The sequence below is a fragment of the Daktulosphaira vitifoliae genome, unplaced genomic scaffold (genome assembly GCF_025091365.1).
Source record: "Daktulosphaira vitifoliae isolate Bord-2020 unplaced genomic scaffold, ASM2509136v1 Scaffold_4, whole genome shotgun sequence".
Classification (NCBI taxonomy): Eukaryota; Metazoa; Arthropoda; class Insecta; order Hemiptera; family Phylloxeridae; genus Daktulosphaira; species Daktulosphaira vitifoliae.
In genome coordinates, this window is record NW_026099575.1 from 40,581,376 (window position 1) to 40,607,967 (window position 26,592).

At 25.9% G+C, this 26,592-nt stretch overlaps 2 protein-coding genes across 3 annotated transcripts; one reads left to right on the forward strand and one right to left on the reverse strand.

Annotated features, from left to right (window-relative positions):
• The first annotated feature begins 918 nt into the window (after positions 1–918).
• LOC126906299 (calpain-C) lies at positions 919–18,568 on the forward strand. Its single transcript, XM_050686827.1, has 14 exons — positions 919–1,110; positions 5,993–6,140; positions 8,295–8,364; positions 11,083–11,341; positions 14,402–14,585; positions 16,125–16,202; positions 16,281–16,450; positions 16,515–16,687; positions 16,754–16,962; positions 17,021–17,139; positions 17,327–17,372; positions 17,433–17,559; positions 17,626–17,684; positions 17,915–18,568. Exons 2-14 carry the CDS (start codon positions 6,003–6,005, stop codon positions 18,263–18,265), a joined length of 1,983 nt encoding a protein of 660 aa, XP_050542784.1. The 5' UTR covers positions 919–1,110; positions 5,993–6,002; the 3' UTR covers positions 18,266–18,568.
• A 646-nt stretch (positions 18,569–19,214) lies between these two features.
• On the reverse strand, positions 19,215–25,733 carry LOC126906308 (uncharacterized). 2 transcript variants are annotated; one of them, XM_050686846.1, is made up of 2 exons: positions 25,500–25,733; positions 19,215–20,491 (listed from the first exon to the last, which is right to left on the reverse strand). In XM_050686846.1, the coding sequence occupies exon 2, from the start codon at positions 20,466–20,468 to the stop codon at positions 19,434–19,436; it is 1,035 nt and encodes a 344-aa protein (XP_050542803.1). In that variant the 5' UTR covers positions 20,469–20,491; positions 25,500–25,733; the 3' UTR covers positions 19,215–19,433. The 2 variants fall into 2 exon arrangements, with proteins under 2 accessions (XP_050542803.1, XP_050542802.1); XM_050686845.1 differs by lacking the exon at positions 25,500–25,733 and adding an exon at positions 22,257–22,669.
• Between the last annotated feature and the right edge of the window lie 859 nt (positions 25,734–26,592).

The following is a 26,592-nucleotide window of genomic DNA, read 5'->3' on the forward strand; positions in this document are numbered from 1 at the left end:
ATAAGTTATTAAGTGTTGAGAAAATAGAGAGTCTCTTCTTAATTTTAATCAAGTTTATCGATCATGGTAAAACATTATTTTTTCATTACCATTAATACTGAAATGTGAAACCGTAGCTCATCATGCATTTTTTTGAAACGTAAAAAATATTTATAAAATAAATCTATAAATAACTTTAAATATTTATTGAAGTGATTGAAAATTAAAATTAAATGTTTAATTTTGGCTTAATGTGTAGATAAATGAAACAAAAAAGTAAATAATTTATATTTTTAAATAATTTAAAAAAATTATCTTATAGAATGAGTTTAATAGTTTAATATGATTAATAGTAAAAAAGCTACAACGATAAATCAAAAACTCATATTAGTATGAATAGCAGTTTTTAACACCACAAAAAAACTACCATAGTCATTATCTTTATTATAATTTTTTACTTAATTTGTTAATTATACTTAAAGTAAAACATTTTTAACAAAAGTAAAAATGTATGCAGAATAGGGTTAGATATATCATATTAAATATATTCTCAATCATCAAGAATTTATATATTTTTTTAAATATTAGAATAAAAATACTTTTTAAGCTTTTAGAGATTGAATTGAGATTTTCACAGTTTATAGTAAACTAGTACGGATCTGTTTCGACAATATGACTTCTATAAAAAAAGAAAAATATTTCTTATCTCTACTGCAAAATTGTGTTGATGGCAATATTTAAAGAGTAAAAAATAAGTATGAGAAACAATAATAGTACAATGTGAATTTGGTTAAATAATTTCATTATCTAATACTAAATAATAAAGACACGTGCATTGAAATCACTAAATGAACTAGGAAAATCAACGATGTATTTCTTGTCGCTGTCGTACATGAAGCATAACTGAGAAGAACTGTACTAGCGCATGCTTTTAGTTATCATTGGATACCAGTTAGTCGACAGGTGTGCGTCCTGCGGCGCGGTCATGAGTCGTCGTCAACCGACCCAAGTGCGTGTGAGGTTTTACTTAAGTAGTAAAATTTTAATGAGCCGATTAAGTGATACAAAACACATCAGCGAATGATTTTCTCAATTGGGATTATAACTCGGCAGTAGTTTAACTAGAAAATCGTAAGCGCTAATTATTTTCTAATTATCAATTATACTTTATCAGGTTTCAAATGTTTTAAAACTATCAATGCATTTAAAACTGCTGTATGTTATAACTATAGGGTACAAAACATCTAATTATTTATATATTTTAAGTTTATTTCTTAATAAAAGAAATGTTAAAATTCTTAAAAAACAATATATTCTCCAAATATAATTAAACTTCATTCTAAACAATTGGCCAGAATTGGTAAAAAATTAGCGATTTATTGAAAATTAATCAATATTATCATGTTTATCATTAAATAAGTAATAAATTCAAATAATCGCAAACAAATATTAAGACGGTATAAACATTTATTATAATGCAAACCATTTTTGTATAGTTAATTATGAGTGATCAATACTTGGTCGTTTTCTTTTTACAGTATTTATAATTTCCCTGTGTTTGGTAGCTACAGTAGTACAGAATACTACTTTTTATGTTTATAGATTGCTATGTGATATAAAAATACTATGTTTCTCTGTATTTGAATTATAATTTATAGATAATAATTTTAATAATTCATATTTACAATATGAAAGTTCTTAATGAAGTAACATTATTGATGGCACTTAGTATCATCCAATGATACATGGTACTTGATGTACTAATATTGAAGTATTAAATCATGATCAGTAAATTATTTGTTTTTATTTAAGAAAATAATTGTATAATACTTATACATATTTAGTTAAATAAATCAAAATTAATTTTTAAAAAATTAACACTAACGTCTCATGAAAAAAATATTTTTAACTTAAATAATTTTCAATTGTTAGTTGTACATGTCATTTAATTTCAAGGTCATTAAACAACAAATATTAACGAACAATCTTTAAATTTGGTTTTTAGTACATATTAATTGGAATAAAAGTAAAAAATCATATTAGTTGTGAAAAATAGTAGCTGTATTTTAATTAATTATTTATAATCGTTGATAATTTCAAGGAATATAAATGAATGATTAATTATACATTTTTTTTACGTTATAAAAGTATATAAAGCATTTAAAATATTTTTTGCCACCACTAGAATAATCTACGTGTTAACTTATCGTATTTAGAAACCTTTGAAAGAAGGCAGTCTGAAAGTCAAACTTTATTATTATAACCCATTTTTTTTAATTACCCTATTTAGATTTCATTTTCTATAAAAAACGATTATAGCCTAAATTTTGATATTTCCCCTTTAAATATTCTTCTAAAGTAGTACAGAAAGTATGTTAATTTATTTGATTTTCGATAAAAAATTATATTTAACACGTTACAAGTATAATATTGTTTCTTTTTATAATTAAGTATTTTTTAACGTTTTGATTTGAATAACTATTTGTATTTATATTCTCTTTAAAACTAATATTATTCAAAATACGTAATGTAATACAAGTGGAAATGTTTATTTTAAAATTAACTATCATCGAATTCCTCTATTGATTTTATAAAGAAATTTAACCTTAACTTTAACACTACTTTAAGCTGAATGTGTGTTTAATGTTAATTATTCGTATAAAGTTAACATTCCCTAATGATTATAATGTATTTATAAACCTAAATTCTTGATAACACGTTGAAAACTCTTTTGAATGTAAATTGCACTTACAGGTACATTTAATTATAAATGCAAATTTCGCATTGAATAGCAAAATGATCCACATGTTTAATACTTATAATTTTAGTGTCTACTCGAAAAAACCTCGACTATTACAATAGTAAAAAAAGGTCCGTTATAAAGCCAATCGAAAACAAAATTTGGCTGAAAATTTTAAATTCTATATTAATATATTCATTTCACGTCCAGGGACAAGTCAGTAGTGTTAGTTGTGTAGGTATGTTAATAGTAAAGTAATATTTCACGGACACACGCAAAAAACGTGATTGGCTACATTCGCGTCGACACATCATCGCAGTGACATCATGTGGACTCCCATCCAAACCACATACAGGTACTGTTCTGTTGAAATGCCACGGGCCATTGAACCCGAATTACATTTATTTGTGTTTATATGGATAGTTATCGTATCGTCACTATTGACCACAAAATTATTCAACACAAATGATTATTTCAAAACTAGTACATAGAACGGCTATAAGTGTTATATTGTATAGATCATCTTCTGCGAGTTCTTGGTACATCGATAGAATATAATACAGTTATGTTCTATAGAATAAATATAAAAAATTTATATAATATCAAATGAAATTTCATCTGCATTTTTTATTAAGTAATACTATGACAATTAAACTATTATTAAATAAATAAATTAGAATTATTCTTGATGTAATTCAGTGTTGTATTTTTAGGGCGGGAGCAATCACCTGCCACAACTTTTTCAACTTTACATTTTTTAAATCCGATATTTATGTTAAATGTCATTATGGTTTAATATTTTGCCTAACACTTAGTTTTTGGAAAAATAATTGACCACACGAATATCTATCGTAGTAGAAAATATTTAGTCACTTTAAAAGAAGCTTTAAAATTTAAGATAGTTTAATTATATTTGCAGCATACATATTGATTGATTACAAATACATATACAATGTATATGTGATTGTATTTATGATTTTTGAGTATTATAAATATTTAAACTTTTTCCCGTTAAAAAATAACTTGAAAAAATGTTTGGGCGATTTACTATTTAATTTTTAGTAATTGTTTTAAAGCTAAAAAACACAAACTATTTCCTCGTTATACATGAAAAATTTGTATTTTTGTTGAATTTGAATTAATAGTGAAAACTTATTTCATAAATTTAGATTTTTATTATAATAAAAATCAATGAAATTAAAAAAAAAAAATTTGTGGTTTCAAACAAATTTTTGAAGGATGTTTCAAAATATGGCAAAAGTACTAGTTCAAAGAACACGATACATTTATTTCAATAAGTTCTATTACAATACTCAAACTATTAGGAAACCTACATTTTTCTAATTTCAATAAATCGATTTTAAAATTATATTACTCTAAGATAAACCACGAAAATGACTTTGAAACAACTGGTCACGTATATGCAAATAAATATTCTATAACAGAATAACGACATGGTATTCAAGTATATCACAGTCAAGTCGAATTATTGTACAATTAATTCGATAATTTTGATGATTTAATGTTTTTTAAANCTTTAAAATTTAAGATAGTTTAATTATATTTGCAGCATACATATTGATTGATTACAAATACATATACAATGTATATGTGATTGTATTTATGATTTTTGAGTATTATAAATATTTAAACTTTTTCCCGTTAAAAAATAACTTGAAAAAATGTTTGGGTGATTTACTATTTAATTTTTAGTAATTGTTTTACAGCTAAAAAATACAAACTATTTCCTCGTTATACACGAAAAATTTGTATTTTTCTTGAATTTGAATTAATAGTGAAAACTTATTTCACAAATTTAGATTTTTATTATAATAAAAATCAATGAAATTAAGAAAAAAAAATTTGTGGTTTCAAACAAATTTTTTAAGGATGTTTCAAAATATGGCAAAAGTACTAGTTCAAAGAACACGATACATTTATTTCAAAAAGTTCTGCTACAATACTCAAACTATTAGGAAACCTACATTTTACTAATTTCAATAAATCGATTTAAAAATTATATTACTCTAAGATAAACCACGAAAATGACTTCGAAACAACTGGTCACGTATATGCAAATAAATATTCTACAACAGAAAAACGACATGGTATTCGAGTATATCACAGTCAAGTCGAATTATTGTACAGTTAATACGATCATTTTGATGATTTAATGTTTTTTCAAAATATATTTAACACGTAACAATTGTCTAACGGGGTTATGAAAATGGAATGAAGATCTATTAGAGAAAATCTCTGTAAATGATGATGTTGGGTCGTGGNAAAATATATTTAACACGTAACAATTGTCTAACGGGGTTATGAAAATGGAATGAAGATCTATTAGAGAAAATCTCTGTAAATGATGATGTTGGGTCGTGGGAGGAGGACGATACGTTGACCTTAGTCTCCTCCGGTCGATGATGTCAGGCCGGGCGGCCGCTTACGTTTGCTAGCATCATATACAACAATAGTAAAAACTTTACGAGTCTCTTTGTGAATTGATGTTGATGTTAAAAAAATGTAATTAATTAGACTAAGACAAATCGCTAACTACTTTCCCTGCAAAAAACTAACTTTTACTCGGGTTACCGCCTAGGGCGCAAAGGGAGTGAATATTGAGATAATCCGCATTCCATATGATGAATTTACGAATAGTATGCGTTACACTGTACTTACGAGAACCCCAACCCGGAAGTCTTGTACCTATAACCTAATTAAATGCATTTCTATAAAAATTTAGTTCGCACATTTATTGTGTAATTGTTATCTTACAATTCTTTAATTGTTGTACATTTAACAACGCCTGGTTTGAATTAGCATTAAAAAAGCAAATAATAAACTTAAGCACATAATTTTTGTTCATTTTACTTTATATAGATTGATGTGAACAGTATATGTATGCACACATACATTAAACGTTATTAATGAAAAAATTAAATAGGAGTCGGTCGTTAAAGTCTTGCTTGATACGATTTTCCTAAAATTAAATGTCATTTACTATATATACACTTCGTCGAAGTTTTATGAGACAACCAACTGTTTATGGATAATAAAAATTAATTAATTAAAGTATATTAATAGAAACAGAATATTTATGTAGTTTTATTGATTTATAATATATTGATCCTGTATTAAGTATTTTTTTTTCAACACCAGTTATTTTTAATAATATTAATGACCGTGTACAATTTTAATGATATAAAGTTTATTTAAAATTAATATTTCCTTTGTGAGATAGTTGTTTAAAATATTAATTAATTTTTATTTCAGGACATTTAAAATGGGTGATTATGATAGAATTCGGAGGATGTGTCAAAAACGTGGTGAACTTTGGGAAGATCCTGACTTTCCTGCTACCCAATCATCAGTGTTCTACCATCAAAAACCACCATTTCAATTTGTTTGGAAGAGACCTAAAGTACGTTAACCGATACATAAAATTTATTACATTTACCAATTTATCTTTAATCTATAGTTTGTCCATTTTCTTAGTAATAAATTTAATTTCGTATCAAATAAGCAAGTTAATGATTTTGTTTGGTAAAAATGGTGGGTGATAATAAAAATAATCAGTGGGATGATTTCTCATCACCTACGCGAGGGCAACGTTACAGAGAAGACAAAGACCCTAATATCATTAAATAATATTACATAAATACTATTCTAATATTTTTTTTAAAGAATTAATAATTAAATTGAGTATAATTATTTTTGTAAAATGTTGTGGAATTTTTAAACCAACATTTTCTAACTATATTAATATTAACTGTATAATTTTGTAATCTTCTAATAATAAAACATATACCTAATATTATCAGTAATGAGTTGCTTCAGGTAAATTAAACTCACAAATCATTGTCTAGCATCGTACTTAACATCTACCATCATTCCATTATTGTTTTGTTATTGTGCACTCAATGTTAATTACTTTTTAGGTACCTCGTAAAGATGTCTATTATACATGACTCTTATTAACAAGTACCTCCTTATACACCTTTAGGCAAGTAGTACAATTTAATTGCAACTCAAAAAATAATTTTGTACGAATATACGAGAATGTACGTTATTTCAAAACGAAAACATTCTTAATAATATATCAAATATACTGTACAAAAAGACAATACGTATACTTGTTTCTATCACCTGAATATTAGTTTATCAAGATAAGATAAACAAAATAGGAATTTCTATCTACGAAAAAAAAATTATATCTATTTAGAATCAAAACATAAAAATGATTGTACTGGTTTTTTGTTTTTAATGTTGTTTTCAAATATGTTTATAGCATTAAAACGTCAAAAGCAAGTGTTAGTAGTACATAGTAAAGGTTTACTTAATATAAATTTTTCATCTCATAAAACACCAATCCAGGACAGCTCCCCTCTACGTTAGCATACAAAAGGGCAAAATTATCATTTCGTTCCTTCTTAATTCAATTCCACAAAAAAATAACGGCTAAAAAAAATTGTTTATTGTTAGAGATCATACATTGAATTGAATTAGTTAAATTGGTTAAATGAAAATTTCCTTTAATAAATTGATTAAAAAAATAATAATTTATTGGCGATTTCAAATTTTGTGATTATAGTGTAATGTTTATTGTTATATTATCAATTGTAGCCAACCAAATTGATCAATGTAAAATTGAAATCAAGTTTTTGCTAAGGATTAAATGTGTCTTTTATTCATATATTTTTATATTTATATTAGTATATAAATAATAAGTAATAATACAATAAAAAATAATTCCCATTATCAAGGGTAAAGTTTATAAATTACTGGATTCTTTTTTTTATGAATACTAAAATGACCAAAAAATAACTTTATATGATTTTTTAGCTATGTAACAATCAAATGGGACCGATTTTGGCCATTCAATTTGTGCCCACATATAAAAAATAATTCCTGCGCTATTGTTAAAAACTTGAATATCTTACAAAAAAAATACTACAAATATTATTAATATTATTGCAAATACAATGTGTATGTCTACAGAAGTGTAATTTGTTTATACTCGAAGAATCACTGACCATTATAAGTAGGTTATATTAGCGAGTGTATCGTATGAAGTTTAGGCCGGTGAAATTGCCAGGTTAGAATTCATTCGTTAGCTTTATTTTACTAATTATGCCTATCTTCGTTAAATATCACAATAATTGTATAAAAAATATGCAATAATTATTTAAAAATTATTCTGAATAAATACACATAAATAAATTCTACGCAGCTGATTTAAATTATGGAAATAAATTTGGAAGAGTAAAATTTAATTTTCTCAATTTAAAATTCTTTTTATATTACATGATATACAATTTTTGTCAATGTTCAACTCCCTAAAACCATTTCCAAAATTTTCCAAAAAAAAAAATCCAATTACCGTGACACATTATTATTTTATAATACTAAATTTTTAAATTTTTTTTAAATGGTTTATTATTGTAAAGTATCTATGGGACAACTTGGTCGAAACAAAATTAATTGAAAATATCTTAACTTAGAACTAAACTGTTAAATAAGAAAATAATTATATGAAATTAAATATGTCTGTATTAATAATTGTTTTGTATTTTAGGAAATTTGCAACAAGCCCGTTTTTGTGAGTGATTCAACGGCTCAATTCGACATAACTCCTGGTAAAATGGGTAAGTCCAATTAATCTTAATTAATTTTGTGTGAAGTAGATTAAAGATCACTGTTGCATGCGAAATGTTGTTTTGTCTCAGTAAAGAACTAGGCTGGAAATCCTAAGAATTAATTTTCCGCTGATTAATATACCAAACAATTTTTCTTTTATTTACATTAAATCATTACTGTATCTATTTTAAAATATATTTACACTTTAACTTTCACTTGGATTGAAAAGAAAAAATTGTCTTTTAGGGTATGGAAAAATATTTTCGCAGAGAGAGTATCCGTACCTAATTTTAGGCCGTGCTAGAAGAAACGGATATTATACTTATAAATAAATGTAGTTTTTTTATTTATATTTTTAATCACACCATCTACATTATTATTAAAAAATAAATATATTTCCTTTGAAATTCACATTTACGTTTAAGAGATATTTCACACTTTCCCTTTTGATAATTTATTGATCTTTAAATAATGAATGCATATTTCAAGAATTTAAAATGCAATTCCTAAGTATTTGATGAAATAATTCATATCAATTGTGTATGAAACATACTTGTCACATTATTTCATTAATTGATCTTAAACATACCTATTTTAATTCTTACTTCTATATGTTTTAAATACAGAGTAATTAATAAAATAATAGAACGCACATAATTCAATAGGATTTAATCATTCGTTGACATAAGTAGTACATATTTGCTTCGCAGTATCAAGAATATTATCTTATTGGTTTATTATTACTATACTAAATCATATTTATAATTTATGTTTGTGTGCAAATAACAACTTAAAAGAATTTGCGTTCTTTTATAAATATTGATTGATTGTAATATATTACTCAATATTTGTATATTAATTCTATGGTGAAGCTACAACCTTGTTTACTCATAATTTTTGTTGCCAATTGTAATCTGTTAATGTCTTAACAAAAATTATCCTTGTTGAATAGCCTGTGTAGTCTATAAAATGAATTGATGTTTAATATAAATAAAACTGTTTTTCCAAGGGCGATTTTTAAATAATGTTTCTATAGTTGATTTGATTAAAATGCATTTTTGAATAGCCCGTAAGATTATTTCAATAGTTAAAAAAAAAATCAAATTGAGTTTTATGATTAACATGTTGCGATCATAGGCCAAAGACAAGTTTAAAATATTGATATTCAGGTAACACTTAACGAGAAATAAAAATAAACTACATGTTAAATTTAAAATATCAATAGTCTAATAAATTGTCATTTATTAAAATATCTTTATATTTTAATAATATATTTTATTTCAATATTCACACGTTAGAACGTCAGTGTATGTGATGCATATATATATATGCATCNTTAATAATATATTTTATTTCAATATTCACACGTTAGAACGTCAGTGTATGTGATGCACATATATATATATATATATATATATATGATTATATATAACTTACACTATACATTGTATAGTGTATATATCAATTTATTATGCATACATTTTTTTTGCAAATTTAGCAAGCAATCATTTTGAATTGAAGTCATAGTTATTTTCTGTTAAATGAGTGCTGTAATATTTATAACAAAAAAAATGTTTTCTTTACGGTTTCTCTTATTTTGACTTTTTCATCATCAAATTTCTTTAAACTGTCTGTCATAGTAATCTTCGTGGTGTTATTGTTCTTCAATCCGGCACAAGTTTCGCCATAACGGAATGGTGATGAATGTTGTACGTGTATAGATCAGCGTGTGCGCTTTTTGATTTGGGTACAAAGACAAAGAATAAATAATTGTGCCGCACCACCTTAAGTACACATTATTTTGTGTAAGCAAGCACGACACGAAGACATGCAACACGTGGCCTTGAACAGTGATACGAAGACGTTTTAGATAAAAATGTGAATGGTCAGAGCGTAAATAATTTTTTTTGTGATTATTCTTAGACTAATTACGACCAAGATTTTTTTTACACTCTTAATTTTCGAGTATTATTTACAGTCGATAATCGAGCAATTGTGTAGATGCCTAAAGAATGATTTGTCTTATGTTATATCCTCTATGAAGGGTAAAATATTCAAGCCACAAATTAGTTATTCTTTATTTAAACATATAACTCTCACTAAACGTCAGCTGAGAGTTGTCAAGTGTATCGATGTCGTCTCTATACTATATGCTCACAAGTCCGGAACAAATTAGGCTTCTGCGTTTGTTCTTGTCTTAGTTAGATACTCTTAGATAGTCTTAGATGCATTGTTATTTAACGTGCATTGTCAGCATTAACTGTTATTATAATTAACATACATACCATGGTTATGATTGAGTATTGAACAATTTTACTTACGGAAAAATAGTGTAAGAGCTTTAGTTGAATCTATTCTACCTACTGAAAAATTAAAATTTATAATTATTTTTAAATAAACTAATTACACAAATGAAACGTGAAAATATCTAACAAGTAAGTGTGAATAAATGTTGAAAAAACAGTAGAGTTTTAATTTTTTACTTTTTGTACTAACTATTTAAAAATAAATATACCTGAATTCATATCTAAAGGTACGGTTACATACAAAAAGTTTGACATGTACGTAAATACTATTTGGGTATTTTTTAATTTAGGTTAATGATATGGTTAACCATTACAATTTTTTTGCAATATTTAGATATTGATTGAGAATATATTAATACTTAATGCTTTAAATTTAGTTGTTGAATAACACCGTTTGTAATTAAAAATTTATTCTTACAGGGGACAAGTGGCTTGTGTCTTGTCTAGGAGTTTTATACCTCTGTAAAGGACTTTTCTACCGAGTAGTACCTGCTGATCAAACATTGTCCACCGATAAAGAATATTGTGGTGTATTCCGGTTTCGACTATGGTGGTGTGGTGAATGGATGGAAGTACTGGTCGACGACCGACTACCGACCGTTAACAACCGATTGGCTTTTTTGCAGTCTTCACATACTGATCAATTTTGGCCAGGGCTTTTAGAAAAAGCATATGCAAAGTGAGTAATTTAAGTTAAAAATAAAACAATTGTAAGTTAATTAAATCTTGTTTTAAAAGTACATATAAAGCATATAATTATTACATGTATAATACCTGTTACCAACAAAATATCGATTTAAGTAAAAATCAACTTCCAGAAGTTTGCATCACTAATAGTCAAGTAGTCAATGTATAAAATCAATAAAAAAAAAAATTAAAATTATAAAATATCGTTTTATTTTCGATTTAAAATAAAATCAAAAAATTATTTTTCATGCCTAAGTATACATTTACATAGCAATATGCAATAACATATTTTTGCAAACGATCATTGATTAATTTTTATTGATAGTTTATGACCTCAGTTGGTAAATATAAAATGTTGTAGGTGTATATAGTCATGACCGTCATTTTATTGGAAAGAAGGTTAGTATTAACTTTCACATGGTCATCACAAACTGAATGTAAGCACTTGTTTGTGTGAGACCAAAAGTATCTAAAGTATGACATTAAGTTTTTCTAAAGAACAACGGTATTAAAGGCCTCGTAAACAATAGGTGTTACCTTATTGTAGTGATTGACTTAATACCAGCTGTTAAAGAATTTAATTATACTAATCAGATATTTATGCATAATATTTTGGTTAGGTTAAGTTTGTTTTTTTATTGACGGTCATTGACGTGTGGAAGTTATAGCCTTGGATAACATTGCCTATCGCTCTGTTCTCCAACTTGTTCTAAAAGATCACACTAGTAATATTATATCAGTTATTTGAAATTCAATTTTTTATATTTCACTTATCTTATAAATAGTTGAAAACTTCAGCTAAAAGTTATTGTTTATATGGAGATATATGGCGAGAATAAGTACACGACAATTACATTTATTCATAAATAACTGAAAATGTTGTTAAAATGAAGAATTCTTAGGTGGGTAAATCTAGATAAGATTCGATAAAAAAAACGCTCGAAGCATCAAATTCAACCTCGTTGCATTGGTTCCGCCCCAAAATAGTATAGCGTACAATAAAAAAATAGGCCAAAATTATTCCAGTATAATGGGGTCATTATACTTAAAAAAATAACCTTGTTTATTTGAATAGGCAAGCTATCCATAATAATATTATAAGTACCCCACTTACAATTACAATTTTTAGTTAAATAATTGAATTCTTATAGATCTTCGTTATGTTTTAAATAAGATTATTATTTTTTGGTAATTTCAAATATTATACTGTAATTATCATTTCATTTACATGTAGTCTATAGAGTAGAATATATTCTACTCGTAAAACTTACAATAGACTTAACATCAAATTTAATTATGATTATTAATTCATAATTGATATATTGTAAAATATGTTAATGGATATTATACATTTTTAATTATTTGGTTCTATGGAAAAGGGTTTCAAGTCAATTTCACACCTTTATTTAAAATATTTCTATTTAGTATTTAATTTAGACATGATATTAAGATATTTATAAAGAACCTATCATAATAAAATAAAATTTTTCTAAAATATGTTTATTTTCAGGAGTTTAGAGGTTCTTCTTAGAAATTTGATGAAACATTTTTAACTTAAAAAAAAATTAGCACAAGATTAAAATTTATTACCAATTGTATTCAACTTTTACTCACATATTCTGATTTTATGATAAATTAAATAAATTTAACTAATTATTTTAAATCAAGTGTTAAATATTCTATACAGGACAATTTATAAATTTAACGAATCAATATTTTAGAATAACAGTTTTTTAATGAAACACAAAACTTTTTGTATCTATTTACAAATTTATTTTTCAATTTTTATACCAGGAAAAAATCTTAAAATACTTTCTACTCTGAAGTAAACATTGAAAACAGTTTTTTCAATTTTTTATTGAAACCTGTATTTTATTTTACAATTCTCAATAATATGTTTATCATATTTTAAATGAGTGTCTGATAGCTTCAGTGCTGTTTATGACCAGTTTATGTCTATGTAGTCCTCGTATTTTAACAACATTAATAATTGCATAGCCAATCACTTTCTAACAGACTTAACTTGTTTGCCAATGAACTTGAATTTAAAATTATTGACCGAATCTCCTGTCTTTCGAAAACGTAGGGCAGTTGTGCTTTATTGATTAATATATTGATGCTATTCTTTATTAAATGTTTTTTGGTATGCTATTGAATAGTAGTAGTTTGTTGCTGGTAGACAGATGATACGTTTGGAATTTATCCGTTTGAAAATGTGAAAGTATACTTATTGTAACCGTTTCTATCGAAGTCTTAGGTTAAAATTAAACGCATGTCCAGTGCGTCTTTTTGGTCGTGTTTTGAATAGTCAATTCGAACATTTTAAGCCAAGTCTATTGACTATATAATAGTCATTTCATTTATGTGACCGTTAGACATGCACAATGAATATAACAAGATACATGATGTTTTTACAGTGAATATAATGAGATGCTTAACAAGATAAGATTGGTAAACCTAATAAATATTATCTCAAAAAACATGTTTGAAATTTGTTAGTAAAAATAATAACTGTGTTATCAATATTATATTAATATTGAATGGTGTTTTACGACGAAATTTCTTGCAATACTTATGGGATTATAATAGGTGTTACAAAAAACGCTAAATAAATATGATAATTAAATGTTTATAATGTATAAACTTAAGAATATAATTTTCTTAAGTACAAAATTGTGAGCTAGATAAAATCAATATTCTTTTCCATAATTTATAGAAAGAAAAAGTTATAAACTAGTTAGTAACTGTGAGGCATTGACCTTGGGTCTGAATGTCTAACACATTTTATTGGTTTGAAGTTGTTTAGTCTCATTATAAAATTAGTTTCTCTCTTTATTGAATATTGAAAATAATTTTCAGTATTAGTTTTCTATAATAGTATAAAACATTGTCGCATTAAGTGAGAAAGGGTCATGAAATTTGGAGTAATATATTTTTAGGTAAATCCTATTTTTAGTTTTATTATACAATAAGATTTAATAACAGATTAATGAATTTTTGAAAATTCTCTGAAATTTATTTTATAGTTGAAATATATTGTTGTGTTTTTCAGATTACATGGGTCTTACGAAGCTCTTAAGTATGGAACATTGTTGGATGGTCTGGCTGATCTAACGGGTGGTATCACTGAGAGCATTAATATTCGTCAAGACCAGACAGCGTGCGGCCGAATGATTGGCAAAATGTTAGAAATGACTTCAATTGTCACCTGTACCGTACAACCGGCGACTCCTCAGGTATATATTATTAATTTACAAGATCTTTAAATTTATTTCATAAAATGAAACACAAAAGAAATTAAAAAATAAATACAATTTTAATTAGAAAGGAGTATAATTTAATAATAAAAAATGTTTAATGTCGCCAAACATTATTAATTATTTAAAATGAATTATTTAATAAATAGTGACATTTATTAAAATAAATAAGTTATTCAATTAATTAAATTTTCGGTAACATATTTAAGACGTGGTTTGTTTGTTAACTGTGTTAACTATATCAGCCACCATAGAAGAATTATTTACAGAAGTTAAACAATATCGTGTTAATTATTTATTTGTGTTGGGAAAAAATTCATGTAGGCAGTCCGTAATAATAGACTTGCTTATCCGAATATGTATAGGATATACGAAGTTGTTACAGGTAGCTTAGTTTCTCTTTCCAAACAGTGTTTAATTATTTTAAAGTCGGTTTCATTTGTTTAATTGTATATTTCTTCGGACTATGAGATATTTTTTTATCATAAAACTCTCAGAAGCTACTTAAGTTTCACTTAAAAAAATGATTCTGTCTATCAAATAATTGTTGTATCTTAACGTTTAATTGTTTTTTGGAAAAATTAAATATACTAATATATTTATAATGTATTTTAATGAAAATTTTTTATAAATTTAATTCATGTTCTGTGTACTAATTTAAAACCATTAGCAATTGTAATCTTATATGTAATTAAACAAAATATTTTACTGTCCTGGCAATAAGTTAATATACTTATTTTCAGTTTTTTTATTGAAATGTTTATTTTAAAACACNATATTTTACTGTCCTGGCAATAAGTTAATATACTTATTTTCAGTTTTTTTATTGAAATGTTTATTTTAAAACACTTTTAAGTATATAAAAATTGTCATACAAAAAGTGCAATAATCCGTTTTTTTTTTTGTTAAGAACCCAGAATTTAATAAAAAATGTAAGCCTTTAGACATATTCTAAAAGGAAAAAAGAAAACATTAAGAATAAATTTACATTCAACTACTTTAACCAATAACGTAATTAACTCTTTTAAGTTTTAGTTCTTTATAACATTATACATGATAAATAAGCTTTATAATAATAGTATAATATACAAGAAAATCAATATAAGTTTCTTAAAATTCATATTTTACATAAAAAATATATTAAAAAAAATAAATGAAAAAATACTTTTGCACTAATGAAATAATTTAGAAAAATGTTTTCTCAATTTGAATAATTTTGCTGGAAACGATGCTCAACTATTATTTGTATAATGCATCAACCCTCAACTTAAAGTGTTATTCATTTTTTATAGCTCAATACCATTTAATTTAAACTACGATAGAGAGTATTAAATAAAATTTATATTTTAATAATAGTCTAGATAAATTTCAAATAAAATTATTTTACTTGTAATCTTACAGAATATACAAGAGAAAACTAGTTATATCTAAGTAACTTCTATCAAATGCTAAATACTTCTTTATTGTATTGAATTATATTACTACTAATTATTTTGTGTGTGTGTGTGTGTTTTATAGACGAGCAAAAGTATACCAGAAAAACTATCAAATGGAATTCAAGTAGGAACGAATTATAGACTTTGTGCTGTAGAAAGGGTAAAAATTAATTTAAATAACTTTTAGTTTACTATTAATTGATAATCTATGTTTGTTATTCGATGAACTTTATTTTAGTTGGAAACTTACAAAAGTGATCCATTACAACTATTTAAACTGCGTCAGCCCGGCGGAACTGGGTCAGAATACATCGGACCATGGTCGAGGGATTCTGAAGATTGGGATGATGTTCCACACAAAGAGAAAGAGAAAATAAATGCATTACATTTAATAGATGGAGAATTTTGGTATTTCTTGTTTAAATTGCATATCCACTTAAAAAGTTCAAATTAGAAATGTTTGCTAATTTAGGATGAATTATAACGAATTTGTGAAAACTTTTACCCACTTGGAAATGGTACACTTAGACAGTGATACGAGTCGAGACGAACCTTCGCTGCATCACAAAAGAACTTGGCAAATGCGACTCCATCAAGGGACATGGCAAAAGGGAGTTACCGCAGGAGGATGTAGAAACAATCCAGGTTTAAAGTTTTATTGAAAAATCAAATAAAATATTTTTATAAATCTATTCCATATTTATACCTTAGAAACATTTCATATAAACCCTCAGTTACATTTGATTCTGAGTGAAATGGAAGAAGTCGTTATCTCACTAAACCAGCATAGTATTATGGAACCTAAAGTTATTGGTTTCACGTCGTATTCGTTACCAAAATCTTGTATGGATTCTACGGGCAAAGAATTTTTCAAAAAAAATAAATCTTTAATTAATTCACAATATACCAATAGTCGACAAGTATGAAGAAATAATAAATAAATAAATTTTAATAAACTAATAAAATATTTATTTTTAGGTTAGTTATAGATGCTTTTTGGATCAAGGAGGATATTTGATAATTCCTACCACGTTTGAGCCTAGCCAAGAGTCAGGGTTTACTTTGAGAGTCTACTCTAGTAAACCGCTAAAACTAAAGTAAGTTCGGCTTTAATGGATTAATTAAGTGTTTGATTCCTCTGTAATGGACCATATAATTGTCTTTCTGTTTTCTTTGGCACAAGCCATTGCTTTTAAGAAAAGACGACAAACATGAATATTTTAAATAAATAAATTATTTATTAAAAAATAAATAATTCAATACCTATACATTTTCTATTTTTAGACTACTGGACACGATTCCTTCCCTATTGAAATCAGCAATAATGAAGGTATATTGTATTAATTTATGTTTAGTGATTAAATATGTTTAATAATTTTTTTTTATATAGGCTCCCGTGAACTTGGATGGTAAAACATTCGTTCAATATGAATCAGTGTTCCTACAATTGGCTGATGAGCATAGAACAGTGAATGCGTTTGAGCTTCAAGAGTTATTAGACGCATGTCTACCAAATGGTAAAACAATTATTATGTTAATATTACACTTTGACTAGTTATTTACTTTTGATTCGATTTTTTTAGATTACATCAAAAGTTGCGCTAGTATGGAGGTTTGTCGTCAAGTAGTAATTACTCTAGATGTAAGTTTTTTTTTATAGAAGTTGTATTTAAATTTACAACTTATTTAACATATTAAAATGTAATCAACTAAACATCACGTTTGTGTAATGATGTTTAAATATATGCAAATATGTGACTGTAGTTTTTGGAGGGTTACATGACCACGAAAAATTTGAGATAATAATTTCCAACTAAGGTCAATGAGTTAAAAACTATTCTTTATTTTAATTATTTTTCATTGTCTTAATAGAGTACGGGCAGCGGAAGGCTGAAATTCAACGATTTTAAAGACTTGATGTGTAGCCTCAAGTACTGGCAAACGGTTTTTAAAAATCATTCGAAAGACAAGACTGGTATCTTGAAAGCCGAGAGGTTAAAAGATGCACTCCTCGAAGTTGGCTTCCAAATCAACTCGGAAGTTCTGTCTGTTTTGATCCTAAGATACATGCGTAAAGACGGAACTCTTAGGTTTGGAGATTTCGTGTCTGCCATATTACATCTTAGCATCGCATTCAGTTTATTCGAATCGAAAGATCCATTGCTCAACGGAAATATTAAGCTGAGTTTAGGAGAATGGCTAAAGTCTGCATTTATTTGTTAATTTGCTGAATATAGCCAGTGCTCTGAGCAGTTTTATATTGTGATTACTTAAATGTACCTTCCTCGACTGTAAAATTCTTATTAGTGTTTTAAATTCGTTTGTTTTATATTTTGTATAGTATCTCGTTAAACATTTTTTAAGTTGTCAGTGAATTTTATAAGTCAAAAATACTTTTTTACGTATGCATTATTATATAATTAAGATATTTTTATAATAATTCGATTAAATCAATTTTCATTATGAATTGTTGTATACTCGATATCAGTTATTTTTGTTATGAATATTAATTATTATATTTTATTAATATTATTATTATTATGATACAATACTTTACTGAGAGTTAATTATAAATATAACTAACAAAATGACGTGTATTGTAATTATTTATTAGTAAATTAAATTTGCTGTTATTAAATTCTACTATTTTTAGAATCAGTATAGTGTTTTTTTTTAAATGTATTAAAAAATAAAATGTGAAATTTCATTCTAGGGCACTGCATATTCGCTGTTACACTTCTCTAAATAATAAAATTATGCTAAAACCATAAAAAAAATATATATTCAAAGCCTATAAATAGTATCCTTTAGTCCCACTTGATAATTCAGTAAAGGAAGGTTTCAAACATGAACTATTTTATTTGTTACAGATGTATTAGTTTTTTACTATATAACCGAAGGTTTTCATTTTACTTATCCTTGTAGTTTCAAAATAAATAAATAAATAAAATTTATTTAATGTATTATAGAAAATAATATAAAATAATCCTCACATATTGGAATTGTTTTTTTATGATAAATTAACAAAAAAAAAAAAAATCGAAATATTTGAAGTTATAATAAGTCATAATTGCTAATATCAGGTGTTATACTACTAATATATAATTATTTTGATATCTTTTTATCAATATTGTGAAACACTGCTCTTTAGTGTTCAGTAAAATTAAAAATATTGAAAGCAATTATAATAAATATTTAATAAAAATAATAAAGTCACAATACAATGTAGACTTATACGATAAATATAAAAAACATTTCACCATAGTACAGTTATAGAAAAGAGAACGTTATTGAGTAAAAATGTATCAAGTATAATAACATATACTTTATAGTTAATTATAAAATAACAATAAAAATTATGTACAAAACAATAATAATTTTGCTGTCAGCGTTATTTACTCCAGCGGCGATGTCGTTTGCTCAAACAAGGTTTGAATATTTCCGTCACTAGAATCTCAATCAGTCGAATGCCGTTTTTGATGAGTTGGTCGATACTGGCCCCGGACTTTTGATGGTACATGGTAATCGGTGATCTCCAGGGGCTCATGGTGAAGTAAACGGAACGGACAGGAGGATGATCCATCAGTTCCATCTGAGTGATTGGCGAGTCTAAAGAACCATAGTTTTTCATGCGTATCGTGGTACAGATGTTGTCGAGTTCGTCAAGAAGAGATTTTTGCACAGTTATCTTTTGAGCAGATGTCGCACGATTATCTGCAAGCGTTTCCAACGCTGCCTTGATACTTTTTTCCATAACAGCCATTTGTACCACTACATTGGTAGGATGATAATCGCCTGCCATAACTACGTCGTAAATTTCTTTGAGTACTGCGCAAATACGTTTAGCGTAAGAAGTGCAGTAAAGGTTGGCAAAGTTAGCGGCGCTATTAATTTCCACTAAAAAGTTTTCTACAGAAAACACTGGCCTAGTGCTTGAACGAAGTGCTACCACAGCCAGACCCACAGCACGACACATATTCTGCCGGCAGCACAGGTCGACATGAGTTGACAAAAGGGAACGAGCTGCTGACTTCAGAGTACCATATACGCGGCCTGCGTCCACACAGGCTGGATGCTTCTTATCGGTAGGCCTCAAAGCTGCAGATAGTTCAGTGAGTTGATCGCACACCATTTGACTTACAGTGTGTTCAGAAGTCTGGTATAATACGAGATGTGCGATAGCTTCTAAGTGTTCACTGAGTCCAGTGTCCCAAGTTTCTACTACACAGCCTCGAACGTAGTCCGTTTTGAGGCAGCCGTCCAAAACGGCCACTAAATGGGACGGGTCCAATAGATCAGACAGACGACGGGGATCGAGTAAATCCAAAATGTCCGGATTCCTGTTACAACAGCCATCTGCTCCATCTTCTTCATAAGCCTCGACTGTGCTATTTGTGGAGCAAGTTTCGTCGTCACTGTTGTCCATCAACGCCGGCACACAGCCGATTTCTAAATGAATAAAAAACATTTCATTTATTTTAATATAGAATATTTTATATTAATAAAAAATATTATATATACTAAAACAATTACCTAAACAAAATATATTAATATTGTTTAATGAAAAGTAAATAAACTGTACACCGAGTTTTCGCTGTAGTATATTAATCGTTATCTTCAAGTTGTTAGACATTTTTAGAACTTCATAGTTCATTATTAGCAAAACTTTACAAAAAAATAATTAAAATACAAAGTGAAAAAACTTGATTGAACTGGAAAAAAAAACTAATATTTCTAAATTCAATGTAGCTTCTATGATTATACACATAGATAGGTGTTAATATGCAACAAATTATTCTGGTATATTAATTTAAATTAATTTTAAAGGCCATAGCTGGTAACTACTTTTAGAGAGATTTTATGACCGCAGATTTTTAGCTTATTATATCATTATAGTGATTTAAAATTTTATTTTAAAAGATAAAATTATAAAAATATTTTGAATATGTTATAGTAATGTTATAAAAGAAAAATTCTATTAAAGTTCCCAATCTAATAATAAAAATATGTAACGAAATGTTGAAAAATAGTGCGATAATGTGTACAAATTGATTATAATTAAAAAATTAATGTGAAAAACTTATTTTGCATTTTTAATAATTTATAAGATCATTAATGAAGGATATAGAAGATTTCATCATTTTAAACTATTAAATACTAGAAATAATACAATTATTTGTTTGAATGTTTACAAAAAAATTATTTTGGACTTTACACTCACTTAGAACTATACATTTGAATGCATCTATTAATTAAAAAAATGTAATAGCTGCAAACGTTTTATTATTTATAATAGACTGGTATTCAATATTTAAACCTATTTTTTATTTATTTTTATTATATTTTACCGAAAGGTATTATACTTATATTAAATGCAACATTTTAAATTATTTAATTAAAATGGTTTTACTGAAAAATAACTTATAGTCATGTAACTATGTCAAATATACTAAATACAGAATACTAATGATAATATATTTATTATTATTATTGAATATTATAAAAGATTATACCATTTAATTAACATTGTAAAACACATTTAAAATTTATCATATTGTATTCTCATACAAAACATATTCTTATAAGTGCTTATGGGTAGTTAAAGAGGTGAAAAAATTAAGTATTTAAAAAATTTCTTTTTGACAGTAGTTTAATTTATATTATAGAACAAATAATACATAGTTTTTATAATATATTTCATTTTTATTTAACAATTTAAAAAAAAATAAAACAAGTTATTGGATATACAAACCGACTCAATGGTCGGTGATCACTGTAATTTAAAAAGCACTTTTTCGAAAACATGAAAAACTAGTAATCAAAAACAAAGGATTTTTTTATTGATTATTATATTTTTAATAAACAATAAATTAGAGCTCTCTTCTATGAGAATTTGCGTTAAATTATCAGATGACGCCATTATGTTAATTTAACTAATATTAACTGTAAAAACAGTTTTTTTTTTGTTTGGTTGATTTTATATGAACTACGTAGTATCATTTTATGATGGTCACTGTAAAGCTTAACATAATGTGTTATTATGAATTTAGATATTATAATATTTTTAACTATATATTACATTGAGAAATATTATAATATTTTATTTTATAAATACATAATATTTATTTTATTTAATATAAATATCTCAATCAACAGCAGTTCAGTTTTACGTTTTATTAAAATGAAAAAGTCAAGTTAATTCAATAATACTTACTATGGCAGTTACTATGATAGTATACTATAAGAGCACGTCTCTCGTTTAACACGTCTGCTATTCTTAATGCTATCATTAAATATAAGTTAATCGAAAGCTAATCACTTGGCTAATGAATAATTGAATTAAATCATTAATTACAAAGTTAAAAAGTAATTTTCTAGTATTTTCTAACTACATTTAAATTATTATTTTCTTAGCTTATTCGATAGAATAAAAACTATACTAACACCTTTCAGCTAAATGACAGAGTGAAATATAATGATGACAGCAAGCTTATTGTTACACTACGATTTTTGTTTGACTGATAATAAACCAGTTTGACGGATTTATTTTTTAATTTATTGTCGTATTTATAAGTTGTAGTTAGTAAGTGTATATTTTTCATCCACATATGTAACTCAATTGAATAGATTTCGACAGTTAGTTTTAAGTATTCATTAAGATGATAAGTTCTTAGTATACAAAGCATTAAAAAGAAAAATTGGTTATGTGTAAGTGGAAAAACAAAGATTATAAAAATTTAAAAATTATATGATTTATTAAATACACGTGAAATTCTATCGTACATAATGTAATTTATATAATAGAATGTAATGAAAAAATATACTTAAATTATGTTTCAATTTTGCCAAATAATATTGTTAGGTCTATCACAATAATGGTTATATTTTCCAAACGAATGTTTTGTTAATTAGATAAATAATTTAGTTTGCCGTAGTAGTCATGTTTGGTATTAAAAGACCTATTATAATTACATTTAATGAAATTATTTGCTTCTAATTATTTTTTACACAAAATAAAATCTGCGGTTATAATTCAAGAGTCCTTATTATTTCATAGGAGATGGGTATAACGTCGCCCAACCATTATCTAATTGCTCCTTTTCCATAAACAATTCTCAAATTTTGAGTGAAGTGTACAAAATAAAAGTCTTATGGTGATATAAATTAAACATTTTTTAACCAAATATTTAACATAATATTCATATACATTTTTTAACGACAACGAAAAATGACAATAAGCATCAACGCTGTTCTTTGGTAATATATCCAAACGATATAGATACTAGTAATCTAACTGTTATCTAATACTGGTACTGTATTATAATAATAGATCGAGCACATCATAAGACTGTAGATAATATCTAGGCTGTTTATTAAAGATGGTGTGCATGTTTATAAAAAATTGTCTTGTTTCGGTTACTACATCTCAAAATATACAATATTATATTAAATTAACGATTTAATTCTGAAATATTTTATAAAATTGTGAATTATTAGTGTTTCACAGCTGCTTCAAGCCTCATTAATATTAAAGTTAAAATCAGGAGAATGCGTGGTAAATTAAAACCCATAAGATTTATTTGTATCTCTTAAACAAATTATTCATCATAATAACTTGAAACATGATAGAAATATATCGAGACTAATTGGTAAAAATCTCATTAATTAATATGTATTATTTTAAGAAAGTTTAATAAAAGTTAAATTTGGTCTACCAAGAAATAAAAATAATATGGAGTGTAAAAATATTTAAAAGGGGTAATCGACCTGATGACTCCCTGAAGGTGTGGTGCAACTGGATAATTATTAGGGTACTTTTTTCAGCAACGAAAAACATCAACTTTCCCTAATTTATTTTCATTTAAAAACTTCCACTAGTACTGCCCTAATTTTAATAAGATTTGTTCATTCAAATACACTTTATTCGTGATAATTATTTAGTTATTGAAATTCTATATAGTTTTACTTGATTATTATATGAAAATGTCTAAAATATCTAAGACCCTAATTTGAGGGTGCACTTGGTTTGTAAATAATATAATTTATAAACTTTTCAAATACTTTGCCTGGGCATCATTAATCTGCGACAATCTCAGAGATACCTATGAAAATTTTACAATACTTCCAACTAGTGTCAATATTTTATTATTAGATTTTGGGTGAATTTGATTATGTGTGTATTGGTATGTGGAGGAACAAAGGTTTTCTAACTCGTTTGTTTTATCATATAGCTGATCGAAGGTTGTTCTCCCCGTTTAAGGTGACTGTGATATACCCTTAACTGATACAACAATAAGTATTCAACCACCGAATATGAACATGCCGAGGGGATGTGTCGGATAAAACGAATTCTTAAACCTCATCAGAGAATTTCTTGTGGAAGATATCTTAATGCGACAAGTCAGTGGTGTTTACTACGGAATGTTTTTTTATTAACAACTGAATCATGTCTTATCATGAGTGAATATTTTGATATGGGCCAGTATCCATTGTAACTTATCGATATGAAGTACAAAGAAATCCAATGTTATCTATAATTGTATTTAATCCAAACAATAAACACGATAAAAAAGAAACAACACGCTAACAATTATAACAGATTTCAATATTTATTTTCATAAATATTAATATATTTTTTACTATTCCTTTGTTGAATTTTATTATATAGTATATTTCAATAAGGATATTATTTTTTACAAATTTTAGTCAAATATTTTGCACTTTATATCAATGATTTTGTTTAATAAATGCGGTAAATCAATACGCTGACAGATCTATATAGTTTATTTTATCTTTATAGCATCAATTGTAAGTACGTGCTATGAGTTAACTTAATATAATTTAGTTTACATTATAATTATAAAATTAAAAATCAAATAAAAGTGTTAGACGATTCTTTCGATTTTTTTATAGAAATGTGGATTCTCGTTAAAATATTCTTTCATTATTATTATTTTTACATAAATTAGCTAAAAATATTAAAAAAAAAAAATGATTAGCAAGAAACAAATATGTATGGTAAGGTAATCGGCGGAAAAGAAAAAAAACAATATTTTAAACGAAAAGCAATAGAAAATCATGGGGTTAATATTTGACAAAGTAATTTAAGCAAAAGGTAAAAATAAAAAATAATGTTAAACTGGCATTAAAATATTGCAAGACAATCATTTATAATGAATTTTTAAAAATACAAGTACTACTTGTATGGCTACAAATTACTGTAAATATCACTTCTATTATTATGTTAATAATTATTATTAAGTTTATATATACTAAGAGACATTTAATTTAAGCAATTACCTTAAAAATCTATTTATTAAGAAAAATAAAATGTAATTATTTAAAAGAATGAATACTATATACTATTACTATACTATTATAGTTCAGTATTTTCTAACATCTTTAAGTCACAATTATTAATTATTATTGTTATTTTTATTGTAAAATTAGAACTTACCTATACGTTTTAAAAATGTGCACTATTTCATTTTAATGATTTGTATGCGACACCACAATTTTACACATAAGAGATTGTGTTTATAGACAAATTTAACCGAAAAATCAGAAATTTCTGTCTAAAGGCTAACTATATCGATCTTAAGTGTAAACACGTTGTGTGTGTACACAATTGTTACCTATCAACGGAAAAGACCGTCAGAGACTGTTGTGATAGTAGAGCACTAGTCTGACCATAATCGAAGTTAATACTCAGGTTAAGGTTCATTGAAAAGTGGGTTTGATTTTAATATTTAATATTGCTTGCAATGCGCATCATATTGATTAGGCTCATATAAAATTGTTTCGTTTTATTTACAGTGATAACGTGTTAAATGATTTAAAAATACAACATGATCCGCATATGAAAGGTCCTATAATACTTCTATACGAGTATTTAATCACGTACTTAAATATTTTAGTACGTATTCTATTTGTTTCACGTTACTTATCTTTGTGTAAAATTTCAACTATACTGAAATACGTAATCATAGAATTATTTTACTTGGTTCTGAAAGATACACTTTTAATTTTTAAAATTGTTTACCGTTGTGTTAATATCATTGAAACGGATTTCTAATAAATGTATAAAGTATTTTACTACTTCAACAACACGCCATTTCAACTAAATGCGTGTTAAATTTCGATTGGATTTCAATTTTTGTCATAAATTAATATTGTCTCTAAAAAATTTCTTTTAAATCGAATCTTGTTACATTTTAAAAATGGCCTTATTTACAAAATCATAATTCTTAAACTGCCAAAAATAAAAATAAGTTTCATTTATCATGATTTATTTATTTGTAAAAAAAAATTATGCGTGTGGGTTTTTTTCAACGGACAAAATAACTTATCTACAATTAATTTTTCAAAATTTGACAGGAAGCAATTGTAGTTTTTCAAATTACTATTTCAATCAATCGTTGTATTGGAATATGATAATTTTATTTTCAAGCGTATAAACTTTTCCATTGTGCTAATAAAGATAATTAAATAGATAATTTGGTCGTTTAAATGAGATTATATTTTCCGGTAAAATCAAGTCCGTAACATAT